General features: G+C 63.6%; 1 protein-coding gene across 2 annotated transcripts; it reads left to right on the top strand.

The window, feature by feature from the left end:
- The first annotated feature begins 6,056 nt into the window (after positions 1-6,056).
- TNFRSF14 (TNF receptor superfamily member 14) lies at positions 6,057-11,658 on the top strand. Of its 2 annotated transcripts, XM_047084235.1 has the most exons (8): positions 6,057-6,204; positions 6,914-7,022; positions 7,417-7,542; positions 8,703-8,858; positions 9,008-9,098; positions 9,877-10,055; positions 10,742-10,770; positions 10,998-11,192. In XM_047084235.1, the coding sequence occupies exons 1-8, from the start codon at positions 6,196-6,198 to the stop codon at positions 11,091-11,093; spliced, it is 795 nt and encodes a 264-aa protein (XP_046940191.1). In that variant the 5' UTR covers positions 6,057-6,195; the 3' UTR covers positions 11,094-11,192. The 2 variants fall into 2 exon arrangements, with proteins under 2 accessions (XP_046940191.1, XP_046940190.1); XM_047084234.1 differs by lacking the exon at positions 9,877-10,055 and having other exon boundaries at positions 6,058-6,204; positions 10,998-11,658.
- The last annotated feature ends 2,240 nt before the right edge of the window (positions 11,659-13,898 follow it).

Here is a 13,898-nt window from a genome sequence, read left to right as displayed (position 1 = left end):
GTGAAGAGTGGAGCACAGCCACTCCCAGGGGTCTGGTTTTGGGGGGGAGGAGAAGGCCCTACCCAGTGCCGGGGAGGAGTGGGGGGGCGGGGGGGTGCCGGGCACACCGGGCTTGGGACGCAGGCAGATGGGGGTCAGCAGCTGGCTCTGGAGCTGGGGTGGGGGGGGACAGGCGTCTGGGCAGAGGACAGCCTCCCAGTTCTGCCCCTCGACCTCTGGGAAGTCCCAGGCCACCCGAGCACCCTCTGGCCCTCGGCTGAGCCCTCACCCCCTTGTCCTTCCCTCTGCCGCAGGTGTGAGGTCCCACAGTGCGTTCCATTCACCCTCCTCCACACCATGACCGTGACCCCTGGAGGCTCCCTGCCTCTGGGCATCACCCACGTCCCTCTCTCGGCGCCCTCCAGCTCTGCAGCCTGCCCCCACCCCCCCCCCCCCCAGTTCCCACCTGGACAACCACTGGAGCCTCCTCGTCAAGCTCCTGTCCCCTCGGTCCACCCTGCACACCAGCCGGAACACTGCACAGCCTTCACAGCACGGGACGTACCGGAATCTCCCATCTCTGCGTAGGACCGGGCCTCGGCCAGCACCCGTGGCCAGCCCCTGCCTCACCGACAGCGGACGCCAGGTGCTTCCCAGCTGCATGGCCCAACCTATCTTAGGTTCTTTCTCAGAGACGCCCTTCCCTACCTCGCCCCCCACCAGGGCTCGTATTCATCCCTCAGAGCCCCGCCTGGCCCCTGCCCAACCCCCGCCCAAGTGGGTGCTCACCACATGACTCTATTTCTGGCTTTTATTTTTATTTACTAAAATTTTTTTCAATGTTTATTTATTTTTGAGAGAGAGCAGGGGAGGGGCAGAGAGAGAGAGGGAGACACAGAATCCGAAGCAGCTCCAGGCTCTGAGCTGTCACCACAGAGCCCCACGCGGGGCCCGAACTCACAAACTGCGAGACCATGACCTGAGCCGAAGTCGGACGCTTCACCGACTGAGCCACCCAGGTGCCCCTCTTTTTCTGGCTTTTAGATGTGGCTCCCTCCTGAGCCCCTGAGCCCCAGGAGGTCGAGGACCAGGCTGCTTTGCCTGTGAGCACATGGTCCAGCCTGGGGCTCGCACAGAGCAGGGGAAGCTGAGGGTGGCCAGAATGCAGGGGAGAGGTGGGGGAGCTTCTGTAGTGAGCGTCAGGATGCCCCGCCTCCCACTCTCCGAAGTCCGGCTCAAGCACCATGGTTCACACCACCTCTCTCCTACCCTCCAGAGACCCTGGAGATCTCTGTCTTAAGAAGAAAGGGGAAATGTGATTGGGGGATTCCCAGAGTCCCTGTGCAGTGTCCTGACCGGGAGGTCACTGTGATGCAGAGGGAACAGGCAGCCTGGCCCGGGCAGGGCCCTCAGGGTGAGGCACCCGGCGTGAGCCCTGTGGGTCTCTGGGCGCAGGCTCCAGCTGAGACGGGGGAGGGGCAGGGGTCCCAGGACCCAGGTCTCAGGGGGTTATGGGAGGAGACGCCTGGGGGGGTGGGCTCCACCTCATCTCCCAGGAAAGATGGGGTGTGGGAGCCACAGACATGCTGATTCCTGGGTGCCTAGCACTGAGGAAGGGGAGGGCCACACCTGGCAGGTGACAGTCAGCAACGGGGGAGCGGAGGGCCCTGTGTCCAGCCTCCTCCTTCTGTCTCACCTCCTCAATGATGAGTCAGGTGCCCCTGCCTGGTCCTTCCCTGCTGCCCAGGATCTCCTCCCCAGGGTCCCTTAGAAATGGAATTAGGTAGTGACCATGAGGGCGTTGGCGGCTGCCAGGGGGACCCTTAGCCACCCCTATCCTGAGGAGCATGGCAGGAGTTGGAAGGTCAGTGGGGGTGTGACAGGAGGCACAGTGGTTGCCAGCACCCCCAGACCCTACCTCGAGCATGCTCTGAGGCCCCTGTGTGCTGCTGGGGTTCCTAGAACATTCTAGAACATTCCCGATGCAAATGAGGGCTGAGTGGAGCGTGCCCCTTCCCCTTCGTTGGAAACCCCCAGATGGCCTACAGGCAGGAGGGTGTACACGCCCACATGAATAGCAGCATGGAGGTACCCTCTAGCAGGCTTCCGGTGTGGGGACATGGCCTGTACTGGTGGCTGTCCCCCGGGGCCTCCCAAGCCCCCACCTGTCCTCAGGGGCAGGGCCGGTTGTCCTGGGGGACCGTGATCACCACTGCAGAAAGAGAGCATTCATCTGGGGGCGCTGCAGGCAAGGAGAGCAGAAAGGGGACAGGGGAGACCTGCAGCCCCAGACGCCAGGGCTGGTTCTGCGAGGACGGGGTCCCGTGAGGGAGGCAGACATTCCAGAGACACCCTCACAAGAAGGAGCGTGAGGTCAGGGGCTCCTCTCCTGTGTCCTCTGCATCGCCCCTCAGGGCTCCTGGTGCTGCGGCCACAGAGCAGGGGGGGCGGCTGGCCAGCTGAGGGACAAGGAGAAAGCAGCGGGCCGCCTGGCCAGCTGAGGGACAAGGAGAAAGCAGCGGGCCGCCTGGCGCCCGGGCTTAATTGACAACGGTGACTGAGGCCTGGGGCTTTTCCCGAGCGATGAGCAGGAGAGCGGCCTCCACCGCCACCCCTGGAGTCCCAGCCTCTCCACATGCGTGGACGTCAGCGTGCCCGCTGCAGAGCCCGGCCGTCACGCACAGGCGGGGTCCAAGGTCGGAGGCACACAGGACCACGTCCTCCTGCCTTGCTCCGGGACTCTGCCCACATGGGCTCTTCCCTCCCACGGGCGTCGGGTCGGCCTGGGCACGCTGGGGGAGAGCCAGCAAGCCCCACGAGCATCAGGCATGTCCCCTAGCCTCTGAACAAGGACGGGCGGGTCCAGACTGTCTCTGGGGCCGTTCTTGCCCAGGTAGTTCAGCCTGGTGCACGCAGGACGGACGACTTGAGTTCCCTGCCGACCCCCTGCCCGGCTCTGCGGTGGCCGCGGCGGCTGGGAGACCCCGGAGGTCCAACGTGGAGTCAGGCTGGGGGTTCGAGCACAGCGCTGCCGTGGACGCGCTGTGTCCCAGTGGCCCTGGACAGGCCACCTAACCTCTCCGCTTCCACACCTTTGGAACCACGAGCCTCGGCTGGCATGTGGCACCCAGTTAACTCTGTTGCGACCGGCCCCCGTGAGGACACAGTGCTCAGCCCTCCCCTCTGCCCGGCCCGGGTCCCAGAGGCTGGGGAGTGTCCGTTAAAACGTCACACACCAGGGGCGCCTGGGTGGCGCAGTCGGTTAAGCGTCCGACTTCAGCCAGGTCGCGATCTCGCGGTCTGTGAGTTCGAGCCCCGCGTCGGGCTCTGGGCTGATGGCTCAGAGCCTGGAGCCTGCTTCCGATTCTGTGTCTCCCTCTCTCTCTGCCCCTCCCCCGTTCATGCTCTGTCTCTCTCTGTCCCAAAAATAAATAAACGTTGAAAAAAAAAAATTTAAAACGTCACACACCAACGTGTGACCCGACCTGTTCGGTGATTTCTTTGTAAGATGATTTCCAGTGATGGAGTTGAAACCAAGAAGAAATACAGCAGTCCTGGTGCGCTCCCGATGACAGTTAGGGGACCTGTGGTGACTGTCCGGGTGGGGGCTCCCTCCAACAGCCCCTCAGGGCTGGGAGCCGAGCCTGTGCTCACGGGGGGCCTCGCGGGGGCTCCCCAGCCCCTGGGTCCCACCTGACACCCCCCGGCCCCAGCCTTGGAGGACGCCATCCTGGGGGATGGTGATCAGAGGTGGACCCCGCTTCTGAGCGCTGGGAGGCTTTTGACAACAGGACAGCGGCAGCCCCCACCCCATCCCTGTGACTTCACCCCTGCCCGCTTCCTTTCCCGGCACCCAGGCTGTCCTCCTCAGTGTCCCCTGAGAAATGGAAGAGGTAGTGACCCCAGGGACATTGGTGCCAAGGTCAGTCTGGGCTGGGAGACCAGCGATCCGCTCAGTGGAGGGCGTGGTTCCTGGGTCTGGCGATGGGGACCTACCCGGGGCCTGTGGAGCTGGACATCAGGGCCGGGATGGGTCTCATTGATTTGCAGCCTCAGAGACGAGGGAAGTCAGAGGGTGTCATGCCTGTCACATGACCATGGGCTGAAGCGATGTGGGAGTCATGGGGCTCCGGGGGAGACTCCCCAAGATACTTCCCATTCGAGGCGCCAGCCGGGGTGGGGTGGGGCTAACCACCGGGTGCCTCGCACCGGCCCCCCGCCGGCCTCTTAGGGCACCGGGCATGTGGTGGTCCCCCACCCCTAAGCTGTCCACACGTCCACCAGCTCCAGGGGCAGCCATGATGCTGGGAAGCCTGGGTGGGGAGGGCCCCTTCTGGACGGGAAGTTGGGGTTTGGGTCCCAGCACGGTGTGCACCCAAGAGACCCTGGGCCTGGGGCGCCTGGGTGGCTCTGTTGGTTGAGCGCCCAACTTGGGCTTAGGTCACGATCTCACAGTTCATGGGTTTGAGCCCCGCATGGGCTCGCTGCTGTAAGCACAGAGCCCGCTTTCGATCCTCTGTCTCCCCTCTCTCTGCCCCTCCTCTGCTCGTGCTGTCTCCCTCAAAAATAAATTAGAAAAGAAAAGAAAGAGGGGCACCTGGGTGACTGAGGTGGTTGAGCGTCCGACTTCAGCTCAGGTCACGATCTCGCGGTCTGTGAGTTCGAGCCCCGTGTCGGGCTCTGTGCTGACGGCTCGGAGCCTGGAGCCTGCTTCGGATTCTGCGTCTCCCTCTCTCCCTGCCCCTCCTCTGCTCCCACTGTCTCTCTCTCTCTCAATAATAAATAAACATTAAAAAATTTTTTTTAATATTAAAAAAAAAGAAAGAAAACCAAGAGACCCTGGGCCAGACCTGTTGCTTTCCGAGCCCATCTATCTATCTGTGAAATGGGAACAAGAATGAACCAGCCTTGCCCCTTCCCAGGGACAGGTGAGGTGTGGACACAGTGGGTGGGCTCAGGGAAAGCAAAGCGTGGCCTCCCTCTCTCATCCCCACGGGAGACTCAGGGGGCTCCCCCCTACACCCAGGCTCCAGCGGTCTGGGGAGACACCCTTCTGCAGAGCTGTGCTCAGAAATACGCACATGGAAAGCAGGAACCCCAGTCCCCAGTGGAGGAGGGGATGTGCCCTGCAGGGCCCTGTGTGGGAGACGGGTTCCTTCGGAGGGGACGGAGGGGACGGTCACCCTGCTTCAGCAGAAGCTGAGACAGGGGACAGGAAACCAGGAAGACTCCTTTTGTGGCCTCAAGGGGGGCTGCTAACGGACAGGGGAGGGGCAGGGGGAACTTGCCCAGCTGGAACTTAGGGCGTGCTCAGCGCCCAGGCAGGAGGAAGGCACCCAGGCTCTGCCCCTGTGGCCCTGCCTCCGGCCTTTGCACACCCCTCTACCTCTGCTCTTGATGAGGGGGCTGACAGGCCGCACCCCCTGCCCCCAGGTGGCATGTGTGTGATACTCCTCTACACTCCCGGCTGCCCAATGCCACAGGAAAGGGTTAGCCGACAGAGGTCACAGTCCTGCGGGACCCGAGTCTCCGTCGCCCTCCATGGTGGTGTGGGGACAACGGCAGATAGAACTAAATTTCCTTCTAACCTGCAGCCCATGGAGAGATACTTAGGCCGGCGGAACAAAATCCCCACTGGGAAAACCACCTTAGCCTGACAGCAGCCAGGCCTCCAGGACCCGGGGAGTCTTTAGCATGTGAAAGTGTCACTGGAAACTTCCCCTGGACTTCACCTCCCCTGACTCCAGACTCCGGGCTGGCTGTGAGCCCAGCGTCTCCTCCTGAAACCGGGGCAGCGCTTCCTGCCCAGGGGTCAGGTCCCCGTCTTTACTAAAATCACCTTTTACGCACCAAAGACGGCTTCAAGAATTCTTTCTTGGCCGCGAACCCCACTGTCACCCCAAAAACCTCATCACTCGGCCTGGTCACCTCCCGTCTCCTGCACCCCACTCCAGCCTCCACTGTGGGCTCCAGTCCCTGCTCCCCGGGGCAGTTAGGAAAGTTCTAAGAAACAACACGCCTCCTCATTGGCCCACAACAGCTTTTCTTTTACTTTCGAAAGGGCTGGTTCCGGGCAGAGCGGGCAGAGCTTAAGTCGAATCTGCTGACAGGGGTCCTGGGGCCGCGGCTGGGGAATGAAGGGTCCTGAGGGGGAGCACAGAGCCTCTCTGAGGCTGGGGGCCGCCCCCCTGGAGCCGGGCACCTGAGGCTGATGACATGAGCCTGGTGAGTCCTCTGAGCCCGTGCGTGTGTGTGCGTGTGTGTGCGTGTGTGTGTCCCAGCCCTCTCCGGGGACCTGCCCTGGGCCACAGCCACTTCCTGTCTCCTGTAGGCTTTTGTTCCCCAGCTGCCCTAGCTCTTGGGCTGACTCAGGCCCCGGCACTCGGCCCCTGCTACCAGCGGTTGGTGAACAGACTGGCAGGAAGCCATCCCCCCAAGCAGCAGCGTTCCTCTCCGTCCACCTTCCCCCACCCCCCTTTCCTGGGCCTCAGGGCCAGCACCCCCCGCCCCCACTGGAGGGCGCTGCTCCTGGAAAGCAGGATTCCAGCAACGGACTCCTCCCCACCCACCGGCCACAGCCCGGTGCCCAGTGATAAAGTCCTTGTTTGTGCAGAGAGGGCGGGATCCGGGACTTGGCCCGGCTGGCGGCTAGCCCCCCCCCCCCCGGCAGTTACTCCTCAGGAGGGCCCCCCCCGGGGCTGTGGGCTGAGTCAGCCGGGGAACCGGGGCCCCCCAGATAGCCCTCCTCCCCACCCCCTGCCCAGAGCCGCCTGCCTCCCCTGCGCGGCCTGTGACTCCTCAGGGCGTCCCTGCTCTGTCCGTGCGGTTCCCCAAGGGCTGCTGCCCCCACATTTCACAGGGGGTGAGCCCGGGGCCCCGGGGACAGCCCTGGTAGCTCCCTCCTCGCCTCCCCAGCTGTGCCCTGTCTCCACAGACCCTGTACCTGCTCCTCCTGGGGCCCCTGCGCTGCTCCTTGGCCGCGGCCCCGTGCAAAGAGGAGGAGTATCCGGTAGGGGCCGAGTGCTGCCCGAAGTGCGGCCCAGGTACGTGCAGGCCTGGGGGCAGGGGGACAGGCAGGGGCGGGTGAAGCCCCCTCAGCCCCTCTTCCACTCTTTTTCCCGAGACCCTGGGGTTCCTTCCTGCACAGGGATGGGGCCCGGGGGCCCCATCCAGCCCATTCATGGCCAGGAGCTGGGCCATGCCCACACCTCCTTCCAGAGTCATGCCCACACCTCCTTCCAGAGCATTCCTACCCGTCCCCGAGCAGGCTCGCTGGTGAGAGGCAGCAGGGCACCGTGTGTGGCGTGGGGAGCAGCTCGGGGGCCCTTCGGGCCTGGGGGTGTGGTCACACCTGCTGGGGGCCTCCGGGTGGCAGCACGCGTGAGCCCCCGCAGGGCCCTCCCCAGGCCCGAGTGACACGGAGCCTCTGGGGTGCAGGTTACCGGGTGCAGGAGGCCTGCGGGGAGCTGACCGGCACGCTGTGTGTCCCCTGCGACCCGGGGACCTACACGGCCCACCTCAATGGCCTGAGCGAGTGTCTTCAGTGTCGTGTGTGTGACCCAGGTAAGAACACTGGCCCCAAAGGCTACCCGCCTCTGTCCCGTCCCACATCCCGCTGTGGGGGGCGTGCCCACGTGACCGGACCAGGTGCTGGGCCAGGCCGGTCTGCCTCCGGGGCAGAGGTCTGCAGGCACATCCTTCAGGGAGCCTTGGGCCTCTGTCCACCCCTGTCTCTCCCCGGAGTGGGGTCAGTGCCTTTGTAACCCCGTTAGCCAGGCCCTCCAGAGCTCAGGGACCGCGGCGGTCACATGGACACCTGAGCCTGAGGCCAGCCCTGATGGAGCCCCAGGGTCCCGTACTGCTTGCCCCGCGCACGGGTCCTGAGGGTCTGGACCTCGCCCACTCGCAGCGTGCAGGTTCTCGCGACCCCCCCCCCCCCCCCAGCCACCACACCACACCACGGCGGGCCCTACTCGCGGCTCAGCGCTCTGACCCTCACCTTCTTCCTGCCAGGTGGTCTGGGGTGGAGGGACCCCAGGAGGAAAGACAGGGGCACAGGTGGAGGCTGGAATACATTTGGGTCCAGCCAGGTGGGGTCAGGGGCTGGGAGCCTCGGGCTCACCCACAGATCCTGCGATGCCGCTGAACAAAACACCCGTCTTATCGGGCTGAGGTTGGGGTGCAGAGGCACAGAGGCTGCCCCTCAGCAGGGGTGCAGGGGTGAGCCCAGGCCCAGCGCTATCCCCGCCTCCCTCCCCCCCCACTGCCAGCTGGGGGAGGGGGCTCTCACTGCTCTGTCGCTGCCATCTGACCAGCCCGATAGACTGCCTGAGGGGCGGGGTCTTCAGGTGTGGGTGTTGCGGGCCGGGTCCTGCTTCCTGGGACTGCCCCGGGGCTGGGGCCGGTGGCTGACTGTGGTTCCTACTTCCCGTGTGCGCCTGCTGCCACCAATCTCCGTTTCCCCACCAGGCCAGCTCCCCGGCAGGTGCTGGGTTCGGGCTGAGCGGGCAGTGCGCCCGGCGGGACCTCTGGCGGGAGCAGAGCTGGCCCCAGACACACGCACCAGGCTGCGCCGCTGGGCTGGGGGCCTGTCGCCAACCTGTCCCCAGGCGGGAGCCCTCAGGCCCGCGGTGCTGTCCGGGCCTCTGCTTGGCCTCCTCCTGGGACGGGGCGCTCAGCACTGCCCGCGGCAGCTGCTCTTAGCTCCTTCTCTTGGGTCCCAGCCATGGGCCTGGTGACCAGGCGACAGTGCTCCAGAACAGAGAACACCGTGTGCGTCTGTGACCAGGGCCACTTCTGCGTTAGTGAGTCGGGGGACGACTGTGCGGAGTGCCGTCCCCACACGGCCTGCAGACCTGGCCAGAGGGTACAGCAGAGAGGTGAGCGGGAGACTGCGGGCAGCCGGCCTCCTGGTCCCCAGCACCCTCTAAGAGACGGACCCCAGACCCAAGCCCGGGGTGGGGGGAGCCCAGCTGTCCCGCTGGCCTGATGCCCTGCATCCTCTCTGCCTGGCCCTGTCATTTCTCAGGCACCGAGTGGCAGGACAGGGTGTGTGAGGACTGCCCTCCAGAGACCTTCTCGCCCAGTGGGACCCTGGAGGAGTGCCAGCCCTGGACCAGGTAGATGATCCCGGGGTGGTCTCAGCCCTGTGTCCCTGGGAGGGGCTCCTCCAGCTCCCCTGGCAGATGAGGCCCCACCCTGCTGTTCCCTATCGTGCGCCAGCCTCCGGGAGAGCCCCTGCCTGGACTCTGGGGCTCACACACCCCATCACATTAGCCGAGAACTGAAAGTCAGTAGATGCGAGCTTCCTGGAGGCCAAGGACGGACCTTCTTCCCTGGGGCAGGTCTGGAGGGATGCTGCCGCCAGATTCCCAGTCCCCTGTGGTTCTGGGGTGTCCCCAGATATCGGGGCCATGGGGGCTCCCAGCGGATCTGGAGTCAGGGAGGTTCTCAAAGTGAGGGCTCCATTCTTCCTGCGACCATCCCCGGAGCCCAGAGCTAACCTGGGCCCTCACAGTGTCCCTGGGCGGAGGGGGGAGGACCTGGGGTGACCAGATGTGGCTGCTGGTGGGCGACATCCTGCCTCCCTCGGGTCTGTCCGTCTGTCTGCCATGCCGGCTCTAAGGGTCGTGCCCCCCTGACCAGGGCTCTCTCTGCCCTGTCTCCTCCGACCCCGTGCCTCTCTGTCTTGCTGCCTCTCCCCGGCCCTCTCCCCCGACCCGTCTCCCCGTAGCAGCAAGGCCTGGAAAGGCAGAGGGACCCGAGTTCACACCCAGAGCCGCCGAGCGCCTTGCCACGGGGCGGTTGCCTCCACCTCGCGGAGCCTGGCGGCGCCTCGGGGACACCCCCCACCCCCAGGTCGAGTGAGCATCAGGCCCCCACACTGCTGTCTCCTAGGTGCAACGGCCCTTTTCAGAGCCTTTTAAATGCTGGGACCAGCAGCTCCGATGTCAAGTGCTCCTCCTGGAGCCTTTCTCTTTTTGTGGGCTTGACCTTTTCCGTACTTCTGCTTGGTGGCATAATACCCATAGTCGTCTGGCTACTGAGGAAAAGGATGAAAACCAGACGGTCACCTGGTAAGCAAGGGGGTGTGGTCCCATCAGGGCTCAGGGCCCCAGCAGGTGCGTTGTGGGGAGGTCAGCAGGAGCCGTGGGCAGGGCTGGGTCCTCCCGAGAGGCCTCACATCGTTCCCTCACTCGCTCGGTCCCTGCCCGCTTATCTGCCCTGCTGCGGGCTCCACATCTGGGCCAGGCCCCGGCCCCGGCCCCGCAGACCCGGCTCTGGCCTCCAGCAGGGAGCGGGCGCTCGGCAAGGAGTCCAAGCGGGGAAGGTCAGCCACCTTCTCAGGCTGTCAGCTAGTCCGTGCTGGGCCCTCGCCCCAGGGTCCCCAGACCGCAGGCAGGCCTCAGGGTCCCGGGCTCTGAGCGGGCCGCCCAGTGGCCGGTGTTCTTTCTCACCCGACTCGGGGGCGCCTGTTCCCCGGCGGACCCTCCCCTGTGAAGTGTCCACTCCCTTTCCCTGGATGACCATCACATTGGGGTGCGATAGGGACAGGGTGTGGCAGCTGGAGGCTCGGGCAGGAAGTGCCCCCACGTTGTCACGAGTCCTGGGCTCCCTGGCGGACGAGTCCGCACGGGTCCGGCCTGTCTCCCGGAGGGTCCTTCTCTCAGGGAAGGCCACACAGAGAGAAGTCAGGAGCTTGGGTCCCCCCAACCCCCAATGCTGAGCGGACTCTATGTGACACAGGGTCTCTGTTTTGCAGGGGGACCCGCCAAGGGGAGACTCTTACAGGTATTATGGACCATTCCCCGGCCCCCACCCACTGGAGGTGATGCCGTCGGGGTGGGTGGGGCTCCCGGTTCTCTGAGGGGCCTGGGTCCTTCGGGCCAAGCCACCTCCTCGCCTTAGAAAGCCAGGAAGACCCCGAACACAAGGCCCACGGGCGGGGCCCAGTACAGGCGGGTCTTCGTGTGGAAATTCCCCATCGCGACACAGAAGGGCGTGCCGTGTCCACCCAGGTCCCGCAGGCCCCGCCGGACGTCACCACAGTGGCTTTGGAGGAGACGGCATCCGTGTTTCCCGGGAGGGACCAGCCCACCGATCGACGGCTCTAGGAGGCGGACGTCTGAGACATCTCGGGCTGTGCCCGCTCGAAGCCGCCAGGCCCCCGAGGGCAGACTGTGGGCCCTCAGACTCGACGCAGCAGAGGGATACCGGCTGCCGCTCAGGGGGCTCGGGGACCTCACACGCCTCCCATCAACTTCGCGGGGGCCCGCCTCCCTGCCACCTGTGCTGTCCACGTGTAGACCCAGCCCTGTGAGGACACCGCCACTCTCGGCTCCAAGCCCCACTCACTCCCAGTCCCTCTGGGCCTCGGCTAGCTCGTCTGTAGGATGGGCCTGCCCGCACCTACCTCACAGCTGCGGCGACACTGGAGGGACCACGAATGCGACACTGGAGGGACCACGAATGCGGCACGACACGTGACTGTCACGTTTGCAAGTGATTTCTAAATTGGAGGTGTTTGTTTAACAAATACAAAATTGCTTTTTAATTTCTCGTTAAAAAGTATATTTTGGAAGGATGTTTTGAGAGTATGTAAACCTCCTGTCTCTCCCAAAACTTTCATCCACTGATGATTTAAAAGATTTTTTTTATTAAAAATTTTTTTAATGGTTATTTATTTTTGAGAGAGAGAGAGAGTCAGCGAGTGTGGGGGAGGGGCATAGAGAGAGGGAGAGAGAGAATCCCAAGAAGGCTCTGAGCTGTCAGCACAGAGCCCGACGTGGGGCTCGAACCCACGAACCGCGAGATCGCGACCTGGGCGGAAGTCAGACGCTTATCCGACTGAGCCCCCCAGCGCCCTGACGATTTTTGCCTGAAAAGTGATTGTGAGGGTTTCCAGTCGGGGGTGTGACTCCCCCTCGTGCACTAGTGAGTTAGCGTCCGTGGACGGAGCGCTTCCCCTGCGGGCTCTACGGTGGCCCGTGCTTCCTCCTTCGACAGCGGATTCTGATACATGACTGTCATTATTTTGAGGCACACGTTGTCCCAGATTTGTCTTACAAGACGCTGTTTGACTCGTTTCTGATGCACAGCCCCTGCTCTGTCTCCCGAGAATCCAAGGAGCTCAGCAACCCACACACCGGCTTCCAGAGCATTCTCCATCAAAACCACCAGGCTGCTCCTAGAACGGCTGGCCCAGGCCGGGGCCTCGGGAGTGACAGGCTCACCGTGAAACCTCCCTTCATACAACGTTCGATGCGGCCACTCAGTGTGCATCAGCCCAAAGCGCCCCCAGAAGGTCCCCCTGGGGGTTACGTCCGAGTCCTCTCAGGTCACTTTCCTGCCTGCCCGCGGCCACCGGGGCCACCAGGCCACAGGGCCTCATCCCAGCACCTAAACGGCGCCAGGTGGGGCAGCAAGGACCAGCAGAAGCCCCCAGTGCCTCTGGACCAGCACCCCAGACCCAGGGTGCCCTCGGGCTCACCTGTGCAGGCTGACGGCCAAGCTCACCAAGGAGACTATAAATCCCACCCAGAGCGTTAGCGAGGTGCTAGCTCTCCAGTGAGATGTTTGCACATCACGGGTGTGTCAGAACCTTCGAAAGCACCACAGAATTCAAGAGGTAACATCTCCCAGAACACATGGTTACAGACAGCACGTGCAATGGACCGGCTCCGACCCCTCACTGGGCCATTTTAGCCTTTTTTTTGTCTTTCGGGATGTTTTTTGCCCCGATTCTATTTTCTATTAGGCACCTTTTTTTTCTTTTTTTAATGTTTATTTATTTCTGAGACAGAGACAGAGCATGAGCGGGGGAGGGGCAGAGAGAGAGGGAGACACAGAATCCGAAGCAGGCTCCAGGCTCTGAGCTGTCAGCACAGAGCCCGACTTAAGGCTTGAACTCACAAACCGTGAGATCATGACCTGAGCTGAAGTCGGTCGCTCAACTGACTGAGCCACCCAGGCGCCCCCCACTTTTTTTTTTTTTTTTAAGAAACACTGCCATGGAGAAGATGCCCATAGGATCCCAGAGACCAGCCCAGAGCCTCAGACAGGAGCTCAGAAATACAGGGGGATACAGGCATTCACGGGCCCTTCAACTGCTGTGTTTATTTTGTGCTGAGAGCGCCCCCCCCCCTTTGCCAGTCTGGGGGTTGAACGAGTTAGAGGTTTCCAGAGGGAAGCCATGGGACAGGTTAGGACAGGCTGGTCCCTGCTCAGAGGGACTCAACACACAGCATCACCAGGTCCTGGCTGCCGGGCCCACCTCCCAGCCCTCGCAAGCCCCTCCCCGTCCCTCCCTTCTCCTGCAGCGCACACGGCCCTGAGCCCTCAGTGGCTGCCCACAGAAGGCCTGAGCCTGCCCCCCTCTGCAAACCCCACCCCCGTGACCACTTCACCCCTGCGTCTGTCTCTGCCTCCACCTCTATCCCCTGGGCTCCTGCCTCCGCCCAGTGTCTCGAGGGAGCGGAGCAGGGCCACTCAGGCCAGCAACCCTGCGTCCATCAGGAGGAGCTGTTTTCTGCTACCAGCTCCCTTCCCTCTGGCCAGCAGGAGGCTGGAGCCTTGCTGGCCTGGTGGGTCCTTTCTCTGCAGGTGAACTGGGGGTGGGGGGTGGGGACAGGCAGGCATCTCCTTGAAGGAGCCTTGATGTTGGAGCTGCACCTCAACCTTGGGGAACCAGGGTCCATGCCCCCCTGCTCTCTCAGTCCCTGGCGGGGTCCCGAGCCCTTCCCTTCCCCTGACGGCTCTCTTCCATGGACCTCAGGGCCCCTAGGTCAGCAGCCTCCCCTACGGCTCACCCCACCCTTGGCTCACTTCCTGGGTAGCTCTTCACCGGCCCCATGCTTCCCTCCAGGGCACAAGGAGCCCCATGTGGGCTGGTTTCCAGTGCTGGGGGTGGGGGAGGGACA

The sequence above is a fragment of the Lynx rufus genome, unplaced genomic scaffold (assembly GCF_022079265.1).
Source record: "Lynx rufus isolate CCGP_SWC_20201006 ecotype Redwood Valley unplaced genomic scaffold, mLynRuf1.p SCAF_2, whole genome shotgun sequence".
In the NCBI taxonomy this organism is placed as follows: Eukaryota; Metazoa; Chordata; class Mammalia; order Carnivora; family Felidae; genus Lynx; species Lynx rufus.
This window is presented reverse-complemented; position numbering and strand designations above follow the sequence as displayed.

Bases quoted from the DNA above. Each gene is read 5' to 3' on its own strand.
- TNFRSF14 (XM_047084234.1), top strand. The intron at 7,543-8,702 runs GTAAGAACACTG...CTTGGGTCCCAG, and splicing joins GTGTCGTGTGTGTGACCCAG to CCATGGGCCTGGTGACCAGG. The intron at 9,099-10,741 runs GTAGATGATCCC...TCTGTTTTGCAG, and splicing joins GAGTGCCAGCCCTGGACCAG to GGGGACCCGCCAAGGGGAGA.